The sequence below is a fragment of the Chiroxiphia lanceolata genome, chromosome 5 (assembly GCF_009829145.1).
Source record: "Chiroxiphia lanceolata isolate bChiLan1 chromosome 5, bChiLan1.pri, whole genome shotgun sequence".
In the NCBI taxonomy this organism is placed as follows: Eukaryota; Metazoa; Chordata; class Aves; order Passeriformes; family Pipridae; genus Chiroxiphia; species Chiroxiphia lanceolata.
In genome coordinates this window covers 69,515,151-69,539,857 of record NC_045641.1, presented here as the reverse complement: position 1 = coordinate 69,539,857, position 24,707 = coordinate 69,515,151, and the positions used below count along the sequence as shown (strand labels likewise).

Here is a 24,707-nt window from a genome sequence, read left to right as displayed (position 1 = left end):
TTAAATACATATATTTTGGGGAGCCTGATCCCCTGAAAAATGCACTTCCAGTCAAAGCAAAATGAAAATTTTCTGTTCCTGCCTACTTCTCTTTAGTTGGCAGTACTTTGTATTTTTTTGCTCATTCCTTTCTTGAGTTTTGTTGGGTGGTGAGCTCTTCAAGGCAGGGACTGTATCCTTCAGCTTAACAGACACAGCTTTGGAAAAGAGGAAAGTGGGAATACATCCAAAGGAAAGGGAGCCAACATTTGAAAAAGCCTATTGGTGTAATTTCCAAAGTGACTACTTCCTTTAAAGGAAACTCAAACCTCTGTCAGCCTGTCATTTAAGGAAGAGTACCTTCAGGCATCACTGGGAATTTTACATCAGTAAATTCAGATGTATTTCTTTGCTATTAAGTTAAATTAGGAGTCACAGCTTTCCTTGATACATAGCACAGGAGTCATAATATTCCAAACTTCCCCTGAAAATGCATAACCACGAGATCCACGTGAGATCCATCTTTGTTGTCACAGAAACCAAATAATCTTCTGCAGCACGTGCCTGGCTTGAAAACCGCCACCATGACGGTCCATCCTCAATCTACACTGATGAAATCTTGCCAGTGAAATCTTACCACAGACCAAAGTTGGTGACTGTTTCTCTCTATTCCACAGGCAGGCAAAGGGATTCTGCGGACTGTCATCGCCAACAACGAAGCGGTGGCCGACATGATCCCGGTGGACGTTGCCATCAATCTCACCCTGGCAGCAGGGTGGTACACTGCTGTGCACAGGTGGGAAGGGGCTCCTGGTTTTGGCAAGACATGGACACTTACGACCTGCACCAGCACTTTTAAGGGAACCCAAAGCTTATTACAAACCTGTGCAAGAGCCTGGTTGATTCGTTTTCTGGTTCGCGTTTTCTCCCCTGGGTTGGCAAGGACTAAGAGTGTAGAAGAAGCAGTAAAGGCAGGTTTTAGAGCTAGGGAAGCTCTAAAGCTACAGGTGAGACCTGTTTCTTGGTACAATCTAGGCTTAGCTGGCAAGTCTGTCTCTCAGAAGTCTCTTTTCTTAAGAGCTTTGCAGCAGCTGGTTTTTGAAACTCCTTTCTCACTGAGTCGCTTTCCAAGTGTCTTCTAGAGTCTCCTTGGTAAAAATGCTGTGCATGTTTTCCTTGGAAAACACTGCACTATATATATATATGTTCTGGGCTTGTATGATAGGTTATGTGACCTAAAAAATCTCCCTTCTTTGCGTTGAGGAGGGGATGTATAAGTGACGTTAAGGATTTAAGGAAATTCTGGCCTAACCTTAAATCATTAGGTAGGAAGTGCTACCACATGAATTATTCTGAAGGTTTATGCAACTCTGAGAAATCAGGACCAGGCAAATAAAAGGCAGAAGTATTTTACTTTGAAAGACACAGTAAGCCCTCTGAGCTGAGGGTAGAATAGAAAAGAGCTACATACATTAAGCTAAATACAGGGATCCTAAAAGGACCTTGAAGGGCAGCTCACTAGCTCTTCAGATTTATTTTTGTCATCATTTTGTTCCTCTCCACCAGCAACAGACAAAGCAGCATGGTCTGGGAAAAATAAACACAGCTTCCCCTTGGGAAAAATAAACAAACTCCTCCCGACAGGCACACCAGAGAGGCTCCAGATAAAGTAATGCAACTGCCTGTCCATAAAGCTGGAAGAGGAGATGATCATGTGCCAGTGGACTGTACCTCAGCACACAGGGAGACTTCCTGGCTGTAGCTATGGTTGGAGAAGTGTTGTTTTTCTGAGTTCTCACTGGTGAAAGATACATGGTTTTAATCTGGTTCCCACACAAATAATTATCAGGCTAAAGGAGCAATTGCAGAACTTGATTTAAAGCTGTGGGCACAACCCCAAGGTCAGCAATCTTTGTACAAAAATCGAGCCTGAACATTGTGTAAATTTGATTTGTCTGAAAGAGTTTCGGGTTTAGGTGCTGTCTTGAAGAATAGCATGTGTGGTTTAAATTATTTTTTCTTAAAATCATCTAATTGGAAAGTTGGTATCCTTCAGGGCAGGTGACATTACCAACAGAAATTAGATGCTAAAAGTTAGCAGAGAATTGCAATCTACACTGCACAGTATAGAAGCACTACAAAGCTCTAGAGTGCACCAAGGTCACTGACTCAGCTGGAGTGCGAAGAATGGAAAAAAATCAACAGGGAGACACCCTTCACTGGGAGCTGGGAAAATGGAGAAATCCTTGTTATTGCTGTTTAATGGGCCTGACCCACTGCAGTAAGTGGCAGTCTGTGCTCTCATTTCAGTGCACTTTCCATCAGGCTCTGTGTGTAGCTCAGTATGAGGTGAGTTTTCTCACATATCAAAGATTTAGTCCTTACTGAGTTGCCATATTGATTTCCATAATGCAGTTTCCCACATTTAAGGATATGGACTCAGAGCTTGACATGTCCATCAGGCCTAACCATTCTGCTAAGGATTAGTCAAATATCATTATTTCGAAGTATTATTAAGAAAAGCACCATTAAAATTGTGCAGTATCCAAGTGCATTTTTCAAGTATTGGTGTCATCACTTGCACCCTTGGCAGGGCAGGCTTAGATCAAGAGAATTGTTTGACTAATTCTTGCCTTATGTTGAAGGAAGAAATAAAACCAGTATGATCTATGTTTATTTCCACACCTCAAAAGCCAAATTTTGCTTGGTATGAAAATGAGAATTTTTTTGAAATTGATTGATTTCATAATCTCTACCCTGACAAATGGAGTTTAAAAGTTGCACAAATCATATCCATTAAGTAAATGATTGCAAAATACACAGTGGTCCTTCAGGTTGGCTTGGGCCAATTTATTATATACTCAGAGAAACTAGTTTTTTTAAAAATCAGAAATTTGTCAGTGTGCATGCTTTCCTTATAATTTTTATAGTTGTTGATGATAGATGGATTTCTTAAACCCCATCTGTCTTTATTAACTTCATATGCTTTCCAGAATCTGACTGAATCTTATCAAAACTTCATATTTTACACTGTATTTTCACCTGTGGTTGCTGAAGGGTGAAGGTGTTGGACTCAAAATCCAGTAGGGATTCCCTAAGCGCATTTGAATCCTGCTCACAGCCAGAGGTTTTTGGGGCTCTGAGCAACCTGGTCTAGTGGGAGTTGTCCCTGCCCACAGCAGAGGACTGGAATAAGATGGTCTATAAAGTCCCTTCTGACCAAACCATTCTATGATTCCATGATGAAAAATGCCCTCTTCTGCATTTTTCATGAGCTGGTGTTACTGTTTCTTGGGCTTTTAAATGTCATGCTCTATTAATAAACCTTTGGGTGCTTTTCTTCACGCCTTAAAATAATACTTCTTTCTCTTTTCCAGACCAAAAAACTTGTTGGTGTACAACTGCACAACAGGTGGAATCAACCCTTTCTTCTGGGGAGAAATGGGTAAGGTCTAACTTAAATCGAGAACATCATGTTCCTCACAGTGTCAAACATCAACAGGATTCCCCAGACAGGCTTTGAGAAAGTGGTTTCCAGTATTTAGGTGGCATTTGGTGTCTTCCATTCGACTGCATGTGGGAGGCCCAGCTGCAGTCAGTGAGAGACCAGCGAGGAAAAGCTCCTGGTGCTGAGCATTCAGCTCAGGAAAACCTCTGTCCAGCTTTCATTGTGGATGTTATCATGGAACAACCCAGCAAAAAACATGCTTGGCTGCTCTGAGGTTTTAAAGTGGTTGAGAAAAGGAACAGAGAACTGGCCCCTTAATTCTGTGAGAAGCTGCTCTGTGTAGCCCTGGTTGCTGGGGTTGCTGGGTTTTGGGTTCTTCTTGTGCTTTGAAATCACTTGGAGAATCACAGCGTCATAGGATGTTGAGGGTTGGAAGAGACCTTAAAGATCAACCCCCCTGCCATGAGCAGGGACACCTTCCACTATCTCAGGTTGCTCAGAGCCCCATCCAACCTGGCCTTGGACACTACCAGGGGTGGGGCAGCCACAGCTTCTCTGGGCAACCTGTGCCAGGGCCTCACCACCCTCACAGCAAAGAATTTCTTCCTAATATCTAACCTAATTTTCTCCTCTTTCAATTTGTACCCATTACTCCTTGTCCTATCAACAACCTTGTTAGAACCTTGATAATGAATGAAAATTAGTATATTATTGGCACTAGAACAGGTTGCCCAGAGAAGCTGTGGCTGCTCCATCTCTGGAAGTGTTCAAGGCCAGGTTGGATGGGGCTTGGAGCAACCTGGGCTAGTGAAAGGTGTCCCTACCTGTGGCAGGGGGGTTGGAATGAGGTGATCTTTAAGGTCCCTTCCAACCCAAACCATTCTAGGATTCCAGGATGTTATGGAAGCGGTTTTTCTTCCTCTTTCTGTGCAGAAAATTCTAAACAGAAATAACTGGTATACATTTGAGAAGGCAAACTTTGAGGTGACAGGTGTGCTTCAAGCACAGTTTGCCTTTTAATCATGAATTTTGTCAGTAGAAAAGATCAAATTATTTTCAAGGCTGACTTTTCTTCAAGCGGATGTGCTTCCAAGGTAGGGGGGAAAGAAGTAGAGACAAATCCTGACACCCTTACTCATGCTGAAGCCAAGCAGCAGAATTTGGTCAGCTATATATATTGTGAAATACTACATACAGTCAGTACACATGGACAGGGCCTGATTCGCTTCCTGTTATGCATTCATTCATATCTTTGTGCTTTAAATACAGGAGGCTGGCAAATCACCACTGTGGTGTTCCACCTCTCAGCCTTTGCTTTGCTTTTGTCTCTGCGTTATTTATGTGGCAAACTGAGTCAGCAGAGAATCAGACCATAATTGCATTGACTGAATAAATGTCTTAACCGTGGTATTTGATCAAGTGGTCTAGCAGGGAAGAGGTTTCAGCCACTGCCCGAGTGCTGAGAACATCACACCAAGTTCCTGGCATTTTTACCTTTTTTATGAGAGATAAAATGCTGTGGTTAGTCACAGGTCTTCTGTGGCTTTTTCATGGGAGTGAATGCAAAGCTCTTCACAGGCTGCTGCTTCAGCAACAGCCACCATAGCACTGCTACCTGAGGTTTGCATTTCTTAACCCGTTTTCAGTGTAAATTTACTGGTGAAAACAGCAGTGTATTAATGCATTGTAATTGATCTTATTCTGTTTTTCTGCTTATAACTATGGATTTTAGGAATTAAATCATCTGGGTGCAGCAGAAGCTTCCATAAGGAGTTGAGCTGTGTGATGGGACTGAAGGCAAAATTTTCTCGTTGGGTGACACTTTGGAGCTCTATCACATGTTGTAGCCACAGTTTTTCTGAGAAGCAGCGTGATGCAGAGAATTAGGATGGAGTATTAAAGTGCAAAATTTTGCCTTTAAAGATGTTGCATGGCTTAAGAAATGACTTGGGGAAAGATTTACTGCATCAGGATGACTGCAGCCATCCAATCTGAATTCTCAATTCAATCTCTTACCAATTTCTTTTTGATAAATAGACTTAATTCTGAAATCTTCTTTATATGAGACAGACTTTCTCAACCCATCCCTGTCATTTTCTCTGCCTACTCACTCTTATTTGGCTTCTAGGCAGCCAGTCTCGTGGCATGCACTTGCAACAGCCTTTCAGAGCCATCATCTCTCTTAAATATGCTTACCACTGAGAAGTCCAGCCCCTAATTCCAATCCCTAGTTGGTCCCAGAAGAACCAAACTTCACCCACCTGTTCCCTCCTTCCCAGTGGGGCAGCATGTGCTACTTGAGTTGTCACCTTCTTTTGAAAGCCTGTTTCCAACTGCGTTTAGCTCTGTCAGGTTGAAATAATTGAGGCCAGGTCTCTACCTCCAGTGGTTTTTCAGAGTTTCTCTTTTAACTCAGTGTGAAGAACTGTTTGATCCAAACACACCAGGAGACACATGATCAGCAGAGGGAATGAGACTCTGTTCATGGAGCCTCAGGAAGCTGGACTGGCACAGGGTCTGCGACTGGTCATCAAGTGGAGGGTCATGAGAGAGAGTCTGGAAGCTGCTGAGAAACCAGGGTGGGGAATGGGAGTCACCTGGTGTAGGACTGAGTGTTTTAGTGCACATCAGACATGGGGTTTGCAGAGGGGAGGAGCTGGTGTATGTTGCTAGGGAAACCTGGACCAGGTCAGCTGTAGGAATGACAGGTGAACCCAACAGAGTAGGGATTTTTCAAGGGGAGAGGAGGAAAACAGAGAAGGATCAGAGAAATTGAAACTGGATCAAGCTGAGGATACCCAGGGTAGGGAACAGAGGTGATTGAGACAGAAACATTTTGAGTACAAATTGATGAGCTTGGAGGGAGGAAGGGAGGAGAGAGCTCATGCTGAAACATCCATTGCAAGCCAGTTCATTCGAGAGCTCTCCAGACACAGACAAAAGCTCTAGTGCTAAAAGGAACTTTAACTGATTGCTTTCTTTTCCAAATAATGCTATGCCTTGCAATTTTTTCCTCACTTTCTTGTTATTTTCCCTGCTGTTACAAAAATGGAGTCAAACAACTAAATATTAATCTGAAGAAGCATATTCTGCTTTGCTGCAGTGCAAGTTTTGCTAGTCTGAATTTTTGAAGTACATTTTGCAATTCCTCCTCAAAACTAAACCTTCAAGCAGACTGTAAAATGGTGTTCAGAGTGGGAAAACTTACTTTCAGTTTATCCTTGACAGTCTACCTAGGCAAGACCAACATCTGATTCTCCCCCAGCAAAATCTGCCTTGTAGAGTTTGAGTTGTAGAATTTGTTGCTGCATTGTTGTGCTGTGTCCAAAGGGGAAAGAGCACCCACTCACTAAGTCGTTTCAGTAGCTCCTAGAGGTGACATGTTTCTGGTTTGGAGTTTTCTCAGCTATCTGTCTCATTCTTTCTCTCCAAAACAAACTGTTGGAGCACAAGAGACTCGCTGAGCTTGCGAAGCTGAAACCTTTACAGCAATTAGGAGGCAGAGCAGTTGTGCTGAGTCAGTGCAAGCCAGGGCAAGAGAGGTTCACAAAGAAAACTCCCACAGCATTAGCTGTTCCAAGTAACACAACACCAGTGTTTTCCCAACTTCCTCCCAGTAAGTCTTACACGTTGGTCTCACTGATGACTTCTGTCCATTTCAGAACAAAACTGCTTTCATTCCTGACTTCTAAAATTTTCCTGAGTTTTCAGCAGGTGTCTCATCTGCTCTTAGCATATGTTCTTCTTGCACCAAGTACTACCACAGCATAGTACTGTAGCTCCTTTACTACAGCTATATTTTCTGCTACAAGCCTTAGGTAACCAAGATGACAAGGGTGTTGCTGATTTGTGTGAATTTGGTGTATGGCCGATGATCTGAACTGACAGGGGCTGTGTTTTCCATGTACTGATTAGCTCGCTCTTGCTATCCTGGCCAAAGATGCAAAAAATGCAAAGAGAAAAGTGATGTCTTTAACATGGTTCCAAAGGGAAACCTTTTCAACCAGTTTACAGCTGAAAACTACATCTGCAGTATATTAACATCAGGATTTGAATAAAGAGAGCTATAAATATATTCTGCAGACACTATCAAAATTATCACCATTTCAGAAATATCAGTGGTTCCCAGGTAAGATGATAGGTTTCCATTAGGAAACGATCTGACCAAATGAAACTAAATGAACTTAAATATTGATAAGCCAATGAGAGTGTGTAAATAACCTGGGATATAAAATGCCTCTTGGAGAAACTTCCTAAAGGGGAGAAGCAGCAGAGTTTATGGGACTGCTCTCCTAACCCATGAGCAGCTTGGATGGGCAGAGATACAAAGCCTGCTCCAACCTGGGAGCAGGTCTCTTTGTGTTTAAGCCAGCTATGACTTTATCGAAGTGAAACTCTTCATGCAGTGTTTGGACAGAAACAAAACTGCCAAAAGCTGGGCCAGGACAGTGCCTTCCTTCCCAGCAGCCCATCCCAAACTGCTTATCACCACCTGCCTGGCAGGAGTAATCACCTTTCCAAACCTTCAGTAACACCACTTCAGCAAGCCCTCCCTGCCAACTGCATGGGAAACTTTAAATAGAGGGGTTTTGCTAATCTTTGGTTTTTTGGGAGAACATGCTACAAAGGGGAAGATTTCCGTACCACAGCCCACAAGATGACCACAAGATAACCACATCATTGCAGTGTGGGAACAGAAGGGATGGCAGTGAGTTTTAGCTATTCAGATACATGATGATTTGCAAGAGAACCAACCGGTCTTCAGCTGTTAAACTTGCAGTGCACAAGATACAAAAGCAGTGAACTTGCACTAAAATTAAATTGCTTTATTTTAAAAGTCTTTGGTGTCTCAGCATAGCATCTAAGTGGCTAACAAGTTGCTACTGCTTAGAAGAAGTACAGCAAAAGTCACTGCTTGAAATGCAGTAATGAGCAGACCACAGACACACGAGTCTTGTCTGAATGGTATGATTGAAATCTGCTTATCTGAGGATGATCTGGATGTTTCTTGTGACTTGCAAATTCTCATCTGATTTTCTATTTGTAACATGAGCTTAGAGACTAAACTATAATATGAGCACAGATTGATGTCGTTAACTCCCGAATCAATTTTTTAAGAAGTGAAAAAAGCCCACATATTCTTCTTCCTTGAGCTGACTGGTGCTCAGGAATAGGAGCACCATCTGTTTATCGGTTCCTAGGATGATAGTCTTATATTCAACTACTGCAGTTCTATTAAGCCTCTGCAATATGCAAATGCCCCAGATATGCACATCTAGATGCCACTTTGTGGCACTGTGCCATTGCAAGAGCTCAGAATCAGACCCAGCATATTTTACGCCTTAACACGCAAAGGGGGTGGAAGATTGCCACCCTATCCCTTGTTTTCAAGTTAAGAGTGTAAGTCAATTTGCTGCCTTAGAGCATCCAGAGCTCTTTTTGAAAACAGGCTGAGGTATCTGTTGTTGTGGTTCAGATGTGGTTTGAAAGGATATAATGAAGTCTTTTTAGATGCAGCACCCTGTGTGTGTAAGTGACCTGTCCCTGACTCAGATGAACACAGGCATCAGCCCCTTTGAAAATCTGATTAGAAATTAAATGTCATTTTTATTTTATCCTAGCAGATCAAAGTGTGCTTTCAGTGATCTGAAGCAATGTTAGCACTTACCAATTTGTTTTACATCTGCTGCAGGTGAAAACAGAACTGCAGCTCCTTGAAGTAATTCAGGCTACAACTGCCTGCTTTTCCTCCTTTATGTTTTGGTGTTTTGATTAGGTTTTTGTCTGCCACTGTTACGTCTGGAGTATGAGGAGTATAAGGATTGTGTTTCAAGTAGGCAGTAGATGGAGTCCTCATGCCAGAAGGGACAATGAGATGATCTTGTCCAAGCCCTGGTTCCATGGTTCAGAGAACTGTGGATTGAAGGTGTTCAGCCCAGTAACTTGGGCTGTACCTCGTGCTGCCGCGGTTGTGCCCAGCTGGAGCGGAGTGATTCTGAGTGAAATGCCTGTTCCCTTACAGGGCAGTACGTCATGTCCACGTTCAAAAGGAACCCTCTGGAGCAGGCCTTCCGCACACCCAACACTCACATGACGTCCAGCTACTTGATAAACCAGTACTGGATCACTGTCAGCCACAAGGCACCGGCCATTCTCTATGACCTGTACATGAGGCTCACGGGGAGAAAGCCCAGGTAAGAAAGGATGCCTTCAGCCTCCTGCACACCTGCCACTGTGGTGGAGAGCAGATCTCCAACCAGTGACGAGAACTGGCTGCCTCAGCCTGGAGTCCTTGATTGTCTTCCCATCTCCTTGCCTTGAGGAGAAGAAAGAAAATGCATGGCCGTAGCTAAACACAGCCTAGGGTTCCCACCCTTTCCACCACCTGGGGAACAGCGCATCTTTGAAACTCAGTTTTACACGTTTCACACGTTCCCAAGGCAGGAAGACTGTCCTCTGTATAGCCAGATCACCATGACTGCAACTTCCTGATGTGATTGCCTCTCTCTGTCATGACCTTGCATAAGGACTTGTGACTGGCAAGATTTACAACATTCCAGCTAATAATTTTTTTCCCATAAATCAGCTGCATAATTAGCAATTTCCATCACTGGCTCAGCCCTCTGAAATCTAGGAAGCAGTTGTTTCTGAAAATTATTAAATTCTGAGTTGTATTTAGGAGGGCAGCTTCCCATTACAGGTGGTATTTGAGCCTTGGCAGTGTTATGGCTTGGAGGAACAGTGATATTCCTGTCCCACGTGCGAGGAATCCTCGTGTAAGTAACATAACTCCAGAAGTTGTCCTCCTTTACTCCCTGCCACCACAGAGGAAAATTTATTGTGCCACGTGAGAACAGCATGCCAGCACTGTGTGGATGTCAGCTGCTCTTGTGCTCCTCTGCTAGTTAAGAAGCTGGATTCAGCTGTTTGCAGGGAATTCCCTGGCTTGTGTATTGCTCTCATTTCTCCCTGCTGTGGAGGGAAACTGGTCCATAAAAAGACTTCCAGTTATCCAGGAGGTAGGCATTATCTTAGCAATAGAGCTAAACTGAAAATGAGCAGGAATAGGCTGGAATCTCCAAACTCTGTTGAAATGGGCAGCAGTAAGAAAAAAAGCACTGCCATTACATCTGACATTTCTTTTCATAAAGCTGATTAGCATAAGTAACCAATGGACATTGCCCACAACACTGTACTTAAATGTCAAACAGACCTCAACATGATCTTCTAAACTTTAAGGTTTGCAACTGGAGCAAACACAGCCCAGCAATGAAAGTGGGAGTTCACCAAGTCTGGTTTTTTAATACAATTCCCCTTTTCTTTTTTATGCTCTACTTAAGGTCATCCAGGTATTGCTGGAGTGTGGTAGAAAGCATAGTAGCAGCTCATTCTTTCTCCTTTTCCCAGCTAACTAAATATCAGACCTTTATGGTGTAAGGGCAGTAAACCATATCAAATAAAAACAGTTGACTGAGTCACTGAACCTGTTTTAAAGTTTCCCTTTAGTTTTTCCCTCTGCTTCAAACAGAGCTCCTAGGCTTAACTTTCTTCCCACTTGTCACTCCCATCTGTTGAAGTACAAGCCATCTTCATGGCAGTTTCTGGAATCCTTCCCACGACCCTATTCCAGATTTGCAAGCAGAAAGGAGAGATTTCTTTGCCAGGACCAGAACTCAGGCTTCAGTTCTCCACTGTGTCCATACTCAACTCATCATAAGGTGATGGGTTATCATATGGATTAGGTTATCTGGGAGCTGGTTATGGGTTTGTAAGTCTACTGTATATTCAGGACCAGCTGATGACCTTCACTAATTTGAATTACAGGGTAGTTCAGAGGAACTGGGCTGTAGTTCCTCCTGTAATTATCACATATTGTACCCTGTCTACCAAAGGGTAGTTAAAAGTGTCATCTCCTCCATTTTTAGACTTCTATATACAGCTTCTCCTGAGAAGTTTATTTTAGATGTAACCTTATTTCACATAAATTGCCAGATGTTGAGCAAAACTGCCCTAAATAGCTTACTGCGGGTGCTGCACATCCATCCATGACTTAGAGCATAATGTGGTTTATAACATTATTAGTCTCCGGGGAAAATCCATCACACCTGAGAATCTGCTCTTGCAAGGCTCTGTATGGGAGAAAATAAAGAAATCATTGCTGTAAACAGTTTTCTAGAAGACAAGATGCATTTCTGAACTGTAACTTTTTAAGGCTATAGTGACAGCCAATATTTACTTTATTCCTCTCAGTTCCTCTATGGTGGAGACTTTCTGTCAGAAACCTTTGCCTCTCACAGAGGCTGCAGAAAAACGTTTCTATTCAGTTGATGTTTTTCAGTAGATGTTTCCTTCCTCCAAATTAGTCAATGTTTTCAATATTGAGATCAGTTCATATATTGATTCACAACATTTGAGCTCAGGCTGTTAAAATGAAACATGGCTTTCTTAGGTACTTCTTTTCTCTATTTGACCCTTACTTTTAGCCACCCAGATATGTTTCTCTGGTTATATTTACAGACAGAGCTTACTCTGCTCACATGGACAGCAGGCCATGGAGACAGCCTATTTTCAAAACATAGGTGGGGACACACTGTTGATTCTCTTGTCAGTTTTTCTGGCATATTCCACTAGTCCTAAAATCTTTAAAGCTATTCATGGCTTTTGTGATGCCAATTTGAGGGGCAACTTCAGATCTTTGCAATCTAGCCATATATTATGCTTCCCAAGTTCCTAAAAGGTACTGAAATATTCTCATAGCTTTGCCCCATAGTACTTGCCTACATATGCACAATCAGGAATATTCATCTGAAATAATTTTAGAGTAGTTTAGATAAACTGCATTCAATCAATGTGCACATAGTTGTTGAGAGTGAAGGTTCCTTTAATCTGATGGTGTGTTTTGCTTCTAAAGTGAAAGCCACTTTGAGTAGGAGTGCCTGTGTAAGGTTGTAGAGCTCTTTCAGATGGCTTTGGGAAGGCTGCACAGTTCTCCTCTGAACTGATGGACTCACTGTGTCTGTCTCTGCTGCTCGGTGCTGATGGCCGTGGCAGCGCCGTCTGCGTGGGGACAGCCCGGCCTGGCACCGTCGGCTCCCAGGCTGCCGCCTTGTATTTGTCACAGCAACCGTGCTACCCTCTGGGCAGCTCAAAATTCTTCATGAAAACAGCTCTGTTTTCCTCAGAAATCAGCCTTTTAGCGCTTTCTCTCGCCCTTATCCAGTCTGAGAGGACAGGGTGTTCTCTCAAAACTGACCAAGCGCTGTACATCACACCTCAGAACAACTGCCAGAGGCCTTTTGTACTTGTGACCATTGGGAAAACTGTAAAATAATCCTGCAAGGGAGGACAGCATTACTGCCATCCCTTTCTATATAAAACATTAGTATAATAAGAAAAGGCCAAGACACATGAGAGACTTGAACCTACATTTCCAGAGTCCTTGAAGCAAGACAAGAAAGACATGGCCCTGTTGGAGTGGGTCCAGAGCAGGGCCATAAAGATGATCAGAGGGCTGGAGCACCTTTCCTATGAGGATAAGTTGAGAGAACCAGGACTTTTCAGCCTGGACAAGAGAAGGCTCCAGGGAGACCTTCTAGCACGTTTTCAGTACTTAAAGAGGACTGACAGGAAAGATGTGGAAGGACTCTTTATCACGGAGTGTAATCATAGGATGAGGGGTAATGGTTTTAAACTGAAAGAAAGTAGATTTAGATAACTGTTTGGAAGTTTTTTACTGTGATGGAGGTATGATACTGGAATGTATTGCCCAGAGAAGCTGGGGCTGCCCCATCCCTGGACGTGTTCAAGGCCAGGTTGGATGGGGCTTGGAGCAACCTGGTCTGGTGGACGGTGTCCCTGCCCATGGCAGGGGGTTGGAACGAGATGGTCTTTAGGGTCCCCTCCAACCCAAACCATTCTGTGATTCTCTGATTGTATCTGAAAACTGCAGTTGAGCAGTAGACTTCTGAGCTTGTCTATACTGCAGATGTAGTCACCTCTGTACTGGAGCTAACTCCAAAAATCAGAGCCTTGCTTCAGCAGACAACTCAGGCTTGGGAGCAGAAGAGAATTTGTGGAGAAGCATCCACCTTGGGAGGCAAGAAATACACCTTTGTGGTTTTGCAATCTGCTGTGTAGGCTTCATCCTGGTCCAGATGGGCTCTTCACTCCACATGTGGTACAGGAGGTAGATGAGGCTTCCAACCCCTGTTTAGGAAAACACGTGTTTGCACCTATGTTCAAGCCATCAATAAAAGCTGGGCAGCATTTGGCTCTAGACCTCAGCTGGAGCAGTTCAGCCTTGCTGAGCCCATTCTCAGCATAGTGAGCAGCAGTGCAATGGTCCTGAGGAACTGCAGTGGTTATTCATCTGGACTGGTGAAAACACCAACAGAACAAACTGACAGCTCTGCATCAGGTCAGACATCCTGTTCACCTCTGACCTCCTCCTCTGTTTCAGAATGATGAAAATTATCAATCGACTGCACAAGTCTATGACACTCCTGCAGTATTTCTCCACCCAGTCCTGGAACTGGTCTTCAGATAATATGAATATGTTAATGAGTCACCTTAACACAGAGGACAAAAAGGTAAGTGTGTCCTGGATATGGATTGCTAATCTCCAGTTCTGTTCATCTGCAGCAATTATTTTTGGTGTATTTTTGAGCTTTTGAATGACATCCAGATGACTGGAATTTACTTTAACCTGAAATAATTTATTTCCTCCTTGTTTTATTAAATAACTTATCAAGAACTTTTCATTTATTACAGGAAAATTTTTTCTCCTGAAGTGTGTTACTCTTTCTTGTGAGACAGGTTAATCACTGCAGTCTTTCCAGTTAACATAGCAGCTGTGGTGGGTGATCTAGATGGAAATTACTTGAAAGATTTTGACATTTTCATCCATATTGGTTTTAAACAGCACTGCATAGGGCAATTTAGTTAACACAGTGTATTACCTTGAACAATATGAAAAAAGTCCCTGTTTTATTCAAGTCCCCAAAGAGCAATTAATTTGCAGCACGTCAAGCTCTCTTGTAGTCTTTACATGTTTGAAATACTACTCCTTACGAGTGGGATTGTAACTGGAAGAGTAGATTTGTGATAAGACTGAAGCACCTTTGGTCAGCATCTCCTTGCAAAGAGGTACTTAGGTATTCACATCAGCTGGTCTCACTCACTCACATTATGAAATTCTTGCACAGACTCCCAGCAGTAGAATCCAGAGTTTTCTTCCTTAGTCTGCAGAGGGAGTGCATGAAGCAAATTCTGATTTCTCAGGGCAGTGGCACTGCTCTGGCTGCAGCAGGTGTAGAGGGAACCTAAATAGTAGGAAAGGAGCTAGTTGTGCTTGGGAGCATTGGAACTAGATGATCTTTAAGGTCCCTTCCAACCCATCCCATTCTGTGATTCTATGAAAACCTCTTCCTCTTTACAAAGCCTTTCTTTGCTCTAATAAAAAAACAACTGCATGAGAGCTTGCTAACAATTTGTCCAGGAAAAGCATCTGAAATTGAGCTCTGCAGTGAGATTTTTTTTTATGCCAAACACCAGTGACCCATTACCTTGACTTCTGTTGATTTAGCTGCCAAAAGAGAATGCAGCACAGCAGAAAGTAACACTGATGCCGAGGCACCTGTTGATTCAGTGTCCACTTAATTTATTTACACATAATTCTAGTGATACATAAAAACTACATGGAGGTTTTCATATTGAGTGGAATGCCATTTTTCTTCCATGATTTTCGTGTGTGTTATGTGTGTGTACAGATACATGTATTTATAGAAAAATTTGCCACCTTTATTTTCTGCCAGCTAACACCACATTTCTGTTTGCTTTGCCCAAATTCCCACGTGAGTAAGACATGGATCGACAGCTGTGGAATGCAGTGCTCACATCTTCTTGGAAACTTGGTGACTTTGAGAATTTGAGGGAGAGGGCCTCGTCAGGAGCAGAGGTCAATGAAGAATTGATGCTTAAAGCGAACTAGTTTTGAACTGTGGTGTTTAACTTTTGCTCTGTCTTTAAATCCCAGTTGTACAACTTCGATGTTCGTCAGCTGCACTGGTCAGAATACATTGAGAGCTACTGCATAGGGGCTAAGAAGTACTTGCTAAATGAGGACATGGCTGGAATTCCAGCAGCAAAGCAGCATTTACGGAAGTAAGTCCTACCCAGTGACAAGGACAAGACCTCCTGGCTGCCTCGAATGGCATTTGAGGAAAATGATTCTAGTTACTTTGCAATAATTATTACTAATGAATAGTATGGAGATAAAGAGCTTATTTCTTATGGCAGCAGTTTGCCAGTATTTCCAAACATAGGATTAATAGAATAGTTTGCCATAGCAAGGAATCACAAACAAGTTCATAATTCAGTGATCATTTTCAGAAGATTTATAAGAACCTCAGTAACAGACTAGTAACTGCCTCATAGCCCAAATAGGCAGTGTGGTATAGAGCAGTGCTAAAGTTTACCTTAAAAAAAAAAAGACTCTTACAGAAATTGAACCAGTCTCAAGGTCTTTAGGTATGAAGCTTTTTTCCCCTGGTTAAGCACTGGGAAAGTGAGACTTGGAGAACTGCAGAAACTTCTTGCACTGGACAGAAAGAGGACAAAATTATTAGCATCTTAAAAACTCAATGATTCCATTGAAATAGATGCTGTAAACTGCTCCCCCTCCCAAAAAACAATCCCAGTAATGCAAAAGTAAAGACCATTTATGATTATTGAGTAATTTCATAACACTAAAGCCAAGATTTCCCCCAAATAAGAGAACCTTATTCACCAGCTCCTGTGAAGGTCCTCTAGCCTGACACCAATCCTGCAAAGTAAAAACCGGATAATATAACAACCAAAGCAGAAAGTATTGGACATAGACTGTCATAAAGAAAAACCTCCCAATATGGCTTTGTTCTGTGACAGAACACAGAACAAGAGAGAACTCCAGTACAGGTGGTTCCACCATCCCATTAACTATTCCCTAATTTCAGCACAGTCCTTGGCAAGATGGGAGGGTCATCTTTGGCACAGTGTCTTCACTAAAACAGGAATGATCAGAAGTTGTAAATAGGATTTCTTACAAAGTTACCTGTAGGAAACGATGCAAGCTGGCAAGCTTCCTGTTGCTTCTCTCTTTCTCCCTGAGGTGCCTCTTTCTCTTCCCCAGGCTGAGGAACATCCGGTACGCCTTCAACACCACCCTCCTCGTCATCATCTGGCGCATCTTCATCGCCAGGTCACAGATGGCTCGGAACATCTGGTACTTTGTGGTGAGCCTCTGCTACAAGTTCCTCTCCTACTTCAGGGCATCCAGCACCCTCCGGCACTGAAGCCACCCATCAGCAACCAGCCCCTTCCAGAAGGACCTCCATCTCCTCTGATCAGCAACTATGGGCATCGGGGTCTGACAGTAGCAGAAAATTCCACTCCCTCCAACAGCAGCTGGCATTTGTTGTGCACTGTTATATGTTCACCTTTTTAATTTAACTAATGCTTTACTACATGGTGGTCTTTCTTCCATAGGACCAGGCCAATTTTTAAAGCCATAACTGAAGCTTTAGGAACAGGTCAAGCCTGAACCCTTCATCTAGAGTCTGATGTGCGAGAGTAAGGATTAACCAAAGTCATTGTCTTCCCATGTACTACTACCTAGGCTATCTTAATTCCATCTTCTTCCTCAAAAGAGGCAAATTTAAAGCATAGAACCTTGGCAGAAAAGGATGCCATCAGAGAAGACCCAGCCAAGGAAATTATCCTGTAAGAGGTCTTCCTAAAGATGCCGTTCCTTCATTCTCATTCAGTGAAATGGTACCTTATTGAAAAAACAAGATTTCACTTTTCAGTTTTTCAAAACTTGGAGGGGGAAGAAGATGAGTTACACTGGGCCAGTGAACACACAGAACAGTTTTCAGATCTTGTCTTATATTGCTACTGAGGACTGATGCTTTCAAGCCATAACTGAAGACACACATAGAATTCATGCACCTGTGTTAACTCTACTCACTCACAAGCTGCTTTCTTACAGAGAGGTCTTTCTTTCTCTCTGGTTAAGGTTTCAGTCTATTAAAAAATCCTGGTCTTGCATTTATCACATTTGCTCAGAACAGTTTTGGAGTCTTGAAAAACGCTGTATTAACTCTGAGGACAAAGAGAAGACTTCTTAAAAGGCTGAAGAAGAATTCAGAAACTCTTTATTGTTTTTGAGGAATAGGTCTTTCTTCCCCCTGGATTTGTCTGCAGAAAACCTCTCCCTGTAACTCAAAACCAGCCTGACAGTGTGCTTCATGCTTTCATTACAGCTAAATCACTTTGGTCACTTCCACTGGCAAAAAAAGTGGAAAGACACACATGGAGGAAACACCATCGGGCCAGTTCTGCTGCCACTGTTGTCAGTAGGCATTAAAAAGTCTGAAACTTGGTTTTGTTGAGAGTAAGTCCACTGTTGGACTCAGTGATCTTAAAGGTCCAGCCTAAAGAAACCCTGTTATTCTATGGCTTCTCTGTAAAAGCAGCCCTGCCCTGTGAAGTTGAACCCAAGAACCTTCCTTACACTCATGGCTATTGGAGATACTTGTTTCACACAGTGAAGTAGGAATTCCTGTGAGGGCAGAGAGAGAGCTTTCTTCAAAGTACCCGGTGCAACAACAGCCTTAGTGCAATAGCAACAAATCTATCGTGCTGTCAGATTTTCAGAGCCAAATCTAATACTGAGATATTTTGAATAAGCACTCTAAGATCAGACTTCAAAGCAGCTAGTTTTTGAAACTTGAGTCTTGTGTCGTGCTGTCTGTCTGAAAAAGTAATGTCACATCACAACAAAGTGACACAGTTGCTCTTTTGCTAGCTGGGAATAGCAGAGTATTTACAAAGTTGGCATTCTTCAAAAATTATACTTGTTTTTGGCAGTAAAGGCAAGAGCAAGTTATGATGACAGTATATTTATATCTTAGGCCTTCAAGCTAGTTCAGAAGCCTTTCTAAAGACGCAAGGGATTTATCTTCCCCAGAGGTCTAGTTTCCAGCAATTCCCAAAGGATGTCTGCAGCAGAAACATGGTGTCCAGAATGGCAGGGCTCTGGCATTGCCTACCACAGACCTTTGTGTTTTTCACACATTACTTCTGATCCATGATTAATTAGATCAAGCACCCAGTTTACAAAGGTGCAGATTTCTTAAGCTCTTGCCTTGAAAACGTATTTCCAAAAGGAAACTGGTGCTGGTTTTTAGCTGTGTGTTTTCTAGCTTCAAAAAGCTGGCAGGACATACTGTGCAAGGTGTCACTGCCTGGGAAACCTGGAGCTGTGGGTTCAGGTGCTGGGGACCAGACATTTCCTGTCCAGTGCTGCCATAAAAGTATCAGTGAAGGTTAGTGGCATTATACTTTGCTACCCTGGTGGGGCTAAGGCAGGTTGCTGTAGGGATTCCTCCAGAAAGGCTGAATTCCCTCAAGTACATAATCGAGTCATCAGGCATCTTGCAGTCTCCTTATCTGAAAGGGTAAAAAAAAAAAAAAAAAAACCAAACCGAAACTGTAGATGACTTTGAAACAAACTTCCATTCAAAAATTAGGAAATAAATTTTAACTTGTATCCTAAGTGTCTTTTTAAGAGTGCCTGCCTTATGTATAAAGAGAAGCAAGTCTTATGACAGACAAAAACTTGAGTGTCAGAGAAAAGTCAAAGGTGCAAACCTTGCTACACTGACATCAGTCAGCTCTGTTAAGAGTAAAGTGTCCCACCTTTCCTTCCCCTTCCCTGGTCATTCCATGCATTCCTCACAATATGCCTGTAGGCATTCACAGCTGTTTGCTGTATTGTCCCAGCAAGTCTCAGGTGTATCTTTGCTCACCTGAGCATATCTGGACCTGTTTTCTGAACATGCAAAAAGATGCTTCACGTTTCACTCAGAACAGCGGTGGTGTGATATTTTAGGGCTCTTCAGCATTTTACTGAGGGTGACAGCAAAACTACTGCTCAGCCCTGAAAAAACAGCAGGAGCTGCTTGGACCGTTGGAAAAACATAGCTGTTGCAGATGGTGTTTGCTCTTCTGGAGACCTTTCACAGCCCACACAGCACTGCCAGCAGCTGGCTCCAGAGCTCTGGCCTTGCCTGGGGCGGATCAAGCTGTTAGCTTGTCTAACACAGACATAACACGCAGGGAAACTTGAATCTCTAATCCACTTTCTTGTGGCTTGAGATGTTTTCAGGTGATTTGAACCACAGAAGTATTTCAGAAAACCTCAGTGGAGGGGCTGACGTGCGGCGATGGCCTCCGGGTGCCAGTCATGACTGTCATCACAGAGAGCTGGGCCTGGCACAAGAACTTGTTCTCACCCTGAGCAGTGACTTACCTTTGATGGTTTACTTTGTGCTCCTCAGTGGATTTGTGTGTGTGCTCTGAGGAAACCCAAAACCCAAGTCTTGGGGAAATACCTAAAAGAAAACACCAAATGACAGACACTTCTTTCCTTCTCTGTTCTCTTGCTCTTTCATGTACACTCACAAGCTTTTGACAAAAGAAAAGCCAAATGCAGCTGCTACTGAGTTAAATCTGTGGTGACAAATTATTGCAAAAAACTTAGGAGTGGATATTGCTCATGGCTGAAGGCTGGAGCTTTTAATACCTGATACCTGTGAGTGGGTCTCAAGCCTTGTTTGTTTTTCCACTGGTAGCATGGTCAGTGCTATGGGGAGGAGAGAGAAACTAGGAGGAGCGTTGCTAGGCACAGAGCATCCAGCTCAACAAGGCAAGGGGCACTCGAGAGATCAGAGAACTGTGAGCTGCCAAACTCAGAAGACTCCCCCGCAAGGAGTGGGGAAGAAAGAGATCTATCAGCATTTTGACACCAGTTCAGTTTCTTGTGATCGAACATCCAAACTAAAAGGCTCCTCTGTCCTTTGCCCAGCTGCCTACTGGCAGCATAAAGAACAATGCTGGCAGTCACAAAAGAAAATACCAGCCACAAGGCAGTAGGATGGGATGATTTGCTTGTACCCCCTGAACTTGCAGTGATTTCAACCTCTCACAGTGGGAGAAGCCTGCGCAAATAACGCAGAGCACTGCAGAACCTGATGTGCTCATGTTTTGTTAATGCTCTGCACACACACTGGTCTGTGGGCTACAGCTGGGAACTGCTGTACCAGAGCAATGAAACACTGAATATCATTTCACTGTCAAACAGCAACGGGCAGAACCTTGCAATTAACAAGTATCTTTTTAATTACATTGCGATCACAAAAAACCCCCCACAACAAATCCCTAAAATTAATCCACGCTTAAACTGCCTTTTGACTGACAACCAAAATTCCAGCATGTCTCTTACCAAATAATAAAATTCCTCACCCCTCTACACTCCTTTTTTCCAATAACTTTGTTAAGAAAATACAGTTCTTTCTTGGTAGAGATGTGGGGTAACAGACATACTGGTATATTACAGATTGTTGGCCCATTTCCCACCTCCTCAAGAAATTTGTTCTTTTATATTTTCTAAGATAACATCATTATATATTCCTGTGTGTATAGCTGCATCTTTCAGCACCAGACAACATACAGAGATGGAAAAACTCGTGGAGCTCATACTGAAATGCCAGGCTGTGCTTGTTTGGTGTGCACTGTTCCACTTCAATTGCAGACAAAGTGATGAAAACATAATCCAGTTTCCAGTGTAAACGAAACCCAACCTGTAGTACTTTTAACCAATTCATTGCCATGAATAAGCAACTGGGAAAAGAGGGAGGGGGGGGCATCCTTTTGGTTGTAAATAAGCTACAGCTTCATGGTCAAAAGCATGCTGTTGCTCTTCCAGCATTGACGTCCTACCGCTGAAAGCAAGGATGAACTTTTAGTACAATTGGATCCTTTATTCTAGCACAGAGTAAACAACATACTGTACATTCCCCAGAAGCCAAGTGGTGAATATCCCATTACATGGTGCTAAATATCAGTATAAAAGTGGTACAGACTTGCTTAATAGAATTTAAATCCAAAAAATAAAGCATATTTGGGGAATAATTAAAGATGAACTATCCCACTTTTCTCTATTGCTTAAAAGCCAACTATGAAATGAGTTGGTTTTTTCAGATTAGCAAGAAACCACTTTGAACAGGTTTCTTGTCCTTACAAAATCTTGGCAGACCCCAGTTTATAGTAAAATATGTACTCTCCCACTGTCCAAAGTTTCTACGGTTCTATCTGCTATTTCTGTTCTCTTGTTAGCTATGAGACAACTTACTGTTAGAAATCTTAATTACAAAGTTTCTAATGTTAAGCCGTAATCTTTTGAGCTCTCAAATCAGATAAAATGATGAAATCACAAATTATGTGAACCTCAGCCATAAAATTGTTAATATGATGTTTATGTTATTTGAAACATTTAATAAAACAAAATATTTTAAAACTATGGTCACTTCAAGTTGCTTAAGTCGCTAAAGGTCTTTGCAGTTGAGCAGAGGCTGCATCTGCAGCACATCTGTTCACATCTGTCGGTAGAACAGCAGCCCCACCTAGAGGCAGCTGCACCACAAGCAAGGAGAGGGGAAACCCCAGATTTTAAAAGCTGTGACAGGGAGACTTTAACCTGGTGTGACCTGGAAAGGCCCATCCCTGATGAGTGTCCTGCGAGAGTGATTAGGACATGTCTGCAACAATGACAAACTGAGAGTAACCCAACCAACGTCCTTGAACAACACACCATTTGTTACCTGAGTCTACACCCCAAATTGTTAGTTTTAGAAGGTAAGGACTCTACACTTGGTGTAGAGTCTTTTGGCATAAAGAGCTTTTTAAGTCCAGAGAAATATGGTCTGATTTTATTTCATAGACTCATAGAATGGGCTGAATTGGAAGGGACCCTTAAGATCATCTCATTCCAACCCCCTGCCATGGGCAGGGACACCTTCCACTATCCCAGGTTGCTCAGAGCCCCTTCCAACTTGGCCTTGAACACTTCCAGGGATGGGGCAGCCACAGCTTCTCTGGGCAACCTGTGCCAGGGCCTCACCGCCCTCACAGGAAAGAATTTCTTCCCAATATCCAGTCTAAACCTACTCTAAGCCAGTTGGAAGCCATTACCCCTTGTCCTTTCACTCTAGGCCTTTGGAAATAAATCTTGTAAAAATCAGGACTCCACTGAAGTTTTTGCAGAGGCAAGTGGGGGGAGGGGGGAATAACCCTGGTTTATATGTGTTTCCAAGAAGTGTAGACGATAATACTTCAGGCTGTTGGGTAAACTCTTAATCTAGCAATTCTCAGGATTGCCTAGAACATCCTGACTCTCTGGCAAACACTTCCAGGTACTTCAGATCATGCCTCCGAGGCCGTTCAGAAGCAGTGGCACAGTAAGTTAATGGAATCACCTTGACTAATGAGACTAATGAGAAAGTTGTTTGCTGGGTTGTTTTACAGTTAGAACAGTTTGTGCCTTTTCCAGGTACGAAAAAATAAATCCAAGTTGCTGAAATAAAATCTTCACAGTTGATAAGTTCAATAGCCAAAAATCACTGGCCGTCCAAAGCCATCTCAAGCTCTGAGTTCAGGCACTGTCAGTGTATCTGCTGGCAGAGATAAAGGCACATCACTCGGAAGTCTGGTTGGTCAAAATCTTTGGCATTTACAGATCTATGGATGAACATATGAGTGCACACAGACATACATACACAAAATTTTGGAAGACAGGTTCAAATGCCTTTCAAAAATGTCTGTTGTTACAATCTGAGGGGGGAGCAAGAGGTAACAGGTGTGGATGGACTAGTATTTTTCAGTTTCTGTCTAGCACTATTTAAGAGGAAAAGCATTTTATTATCATAATTTTTTTTTAAATTAAAATTTTTTAAACATGAATTTGTTACTTTTTGAAACAATTGTTTATCAAAAAGCAAACTATGAAATATTTTCATCTTGTATTACTGATAAATATGTTTTTGTCAAGAGTCAGAAAACATTTTACCAACTGCTTTCCAGAAATCATATTTGTTGTAGCAAGTTTTTCATCTTTGACTAATCTCACCAAATCACAAATACATTTTCCTTTAAATTCCTCCAAAGTAATTTTGGTTTAATTGAAAAACTAAGATCTTGATAAAAGCAAAACAAGGAACAACTGGACCAACCCTGAAAAAAAAGGCCTGAAGATTGAGGTGGTGTTTAGCAAATATGACTAATTCTGGGGGGAAGTCCTTCCTGCCATGTAAACAATCCTGCAAGTAGCCTGTTACTCATCGTCAGTTGGCCAGTTTCTCCTAAACACTGGGGCAGAAGTGGTCTTGTGGAAGGTACAGCACAAAGAATTCTGGAAAATACAGATAGCAACCTCTTTTCAACCTGTGTTTGCCTCTGTGTTTATACATAAACATACATACACACACCTATGCGTTTATACTCCATTGCTGCAGGCAAGGGAACTTCACTCACACCACCACAAGGGTCAAATCTACACCATTAATTCCTCAAAGGCACCTCTTTGCCAAAACACCCAGTTTGTACTTGTTCTGTTGTCCCCAACCCCAACAATACTGCTGCTACTCCAACTTCATGGGTTTTGCCTACTTCTGGAAGTCATGCAGCTCCCAAATTTCCTCTCTCCTCATAATCTGTTTTTTCCCCACCCCACACACATCTCTCAGAATGTTTTGATTGGGATTCCTCTATGGTAAGAACATCTTCTGTATCAGAGATGAGGGGGGAAGGGAGGAGGGTTCAGAGAGGCCCTGGGGTGTTTGTGGGCCAAGATTAGCAGGAAACTGGCTCGTCACAGCTTCACTGTGAGCAGAGAAGAAAGAGGGCTGAGCCTGGTGTTTCTCAGTCTCCACAATTGCCACTTGACGGTCCACGGCTGTTTACAGAATCATAAAATCATGGAATGGTTTGGGTTGGAAGGGACCTTAAAGATCATCCAGTTCTAACCCTCTGCCATGGGCAGGGACACCTCCCACTAGACCAGGTTGCTCCAAGCCCCATCCAACCTGGCCTTCAACACTTCCAGGGATGGGGCAGCCACAACTGATATAAAAGTAGGGATAAGGAGAGAAAGAAGAGGGGAGCTGCCTCAGTTTGCACCAAAGGACTGCAGCTAAAAGGAGTGACTGTCTCAACCTCTGCATGAGCTTCCTGCAACTGCTACGGCCACCACAACCTCATTCCAGCCTTGCCTGACAGAACTGAGGATAGCAAACAAAATCTGGCCCATGCTGTCCAGATTAGACAGAAATATTTTTTCATTCTTTTTTTCCAAGTTCACAGCACCCTTTGTGGCATTTGGTATTGACTTTGTACTGATGCTCTT

The 24,707-nt window shown here is 42.7% G+C and overlaps 1 protein-coding gene across 3 annotated transcripts in view; it reads left to right on the top strand.

The window, feature by feature from the left end:
- Positions 1–21,829, top strand: part of FAR2 (fatty acyl-CoA reductase 2) — a 136,205-nt gene extending 114,376 nt beyond the window's left edge. For all 3 annotated transcript variants that reach the window (XM_032688323.1, XM_032688325.1, XM_032688324.1), the window contains exons 7-12: positions 657–775; positions 3,357–3,424; positions 9,450–9,621; positions 13,887–14,016; positions 15,462–15,589; positions 16,596–21,829. In XM_032688323.1, the coding sequence (XP_032544214.1) occupies positions 657–775; positions 3,357–3,424; positions 9,450–9,621; positions 13,887–14,016; positions 15,462–15,589; positions 16,596–16,758 (780 nt within the window). In that variant the 3' untranslated portion in view covers positions 16,759–21,829. The remainder of the gene's footprint in view (positions 1–656; positions 776–3,356; positions 3,425–9,449; positions 9,622–13,886; positions 14,017–15,461; positions 15,590–16,595) is intronic.
- Positions 21,830–24,707: the final 2,878 nt, after the last annotated feature.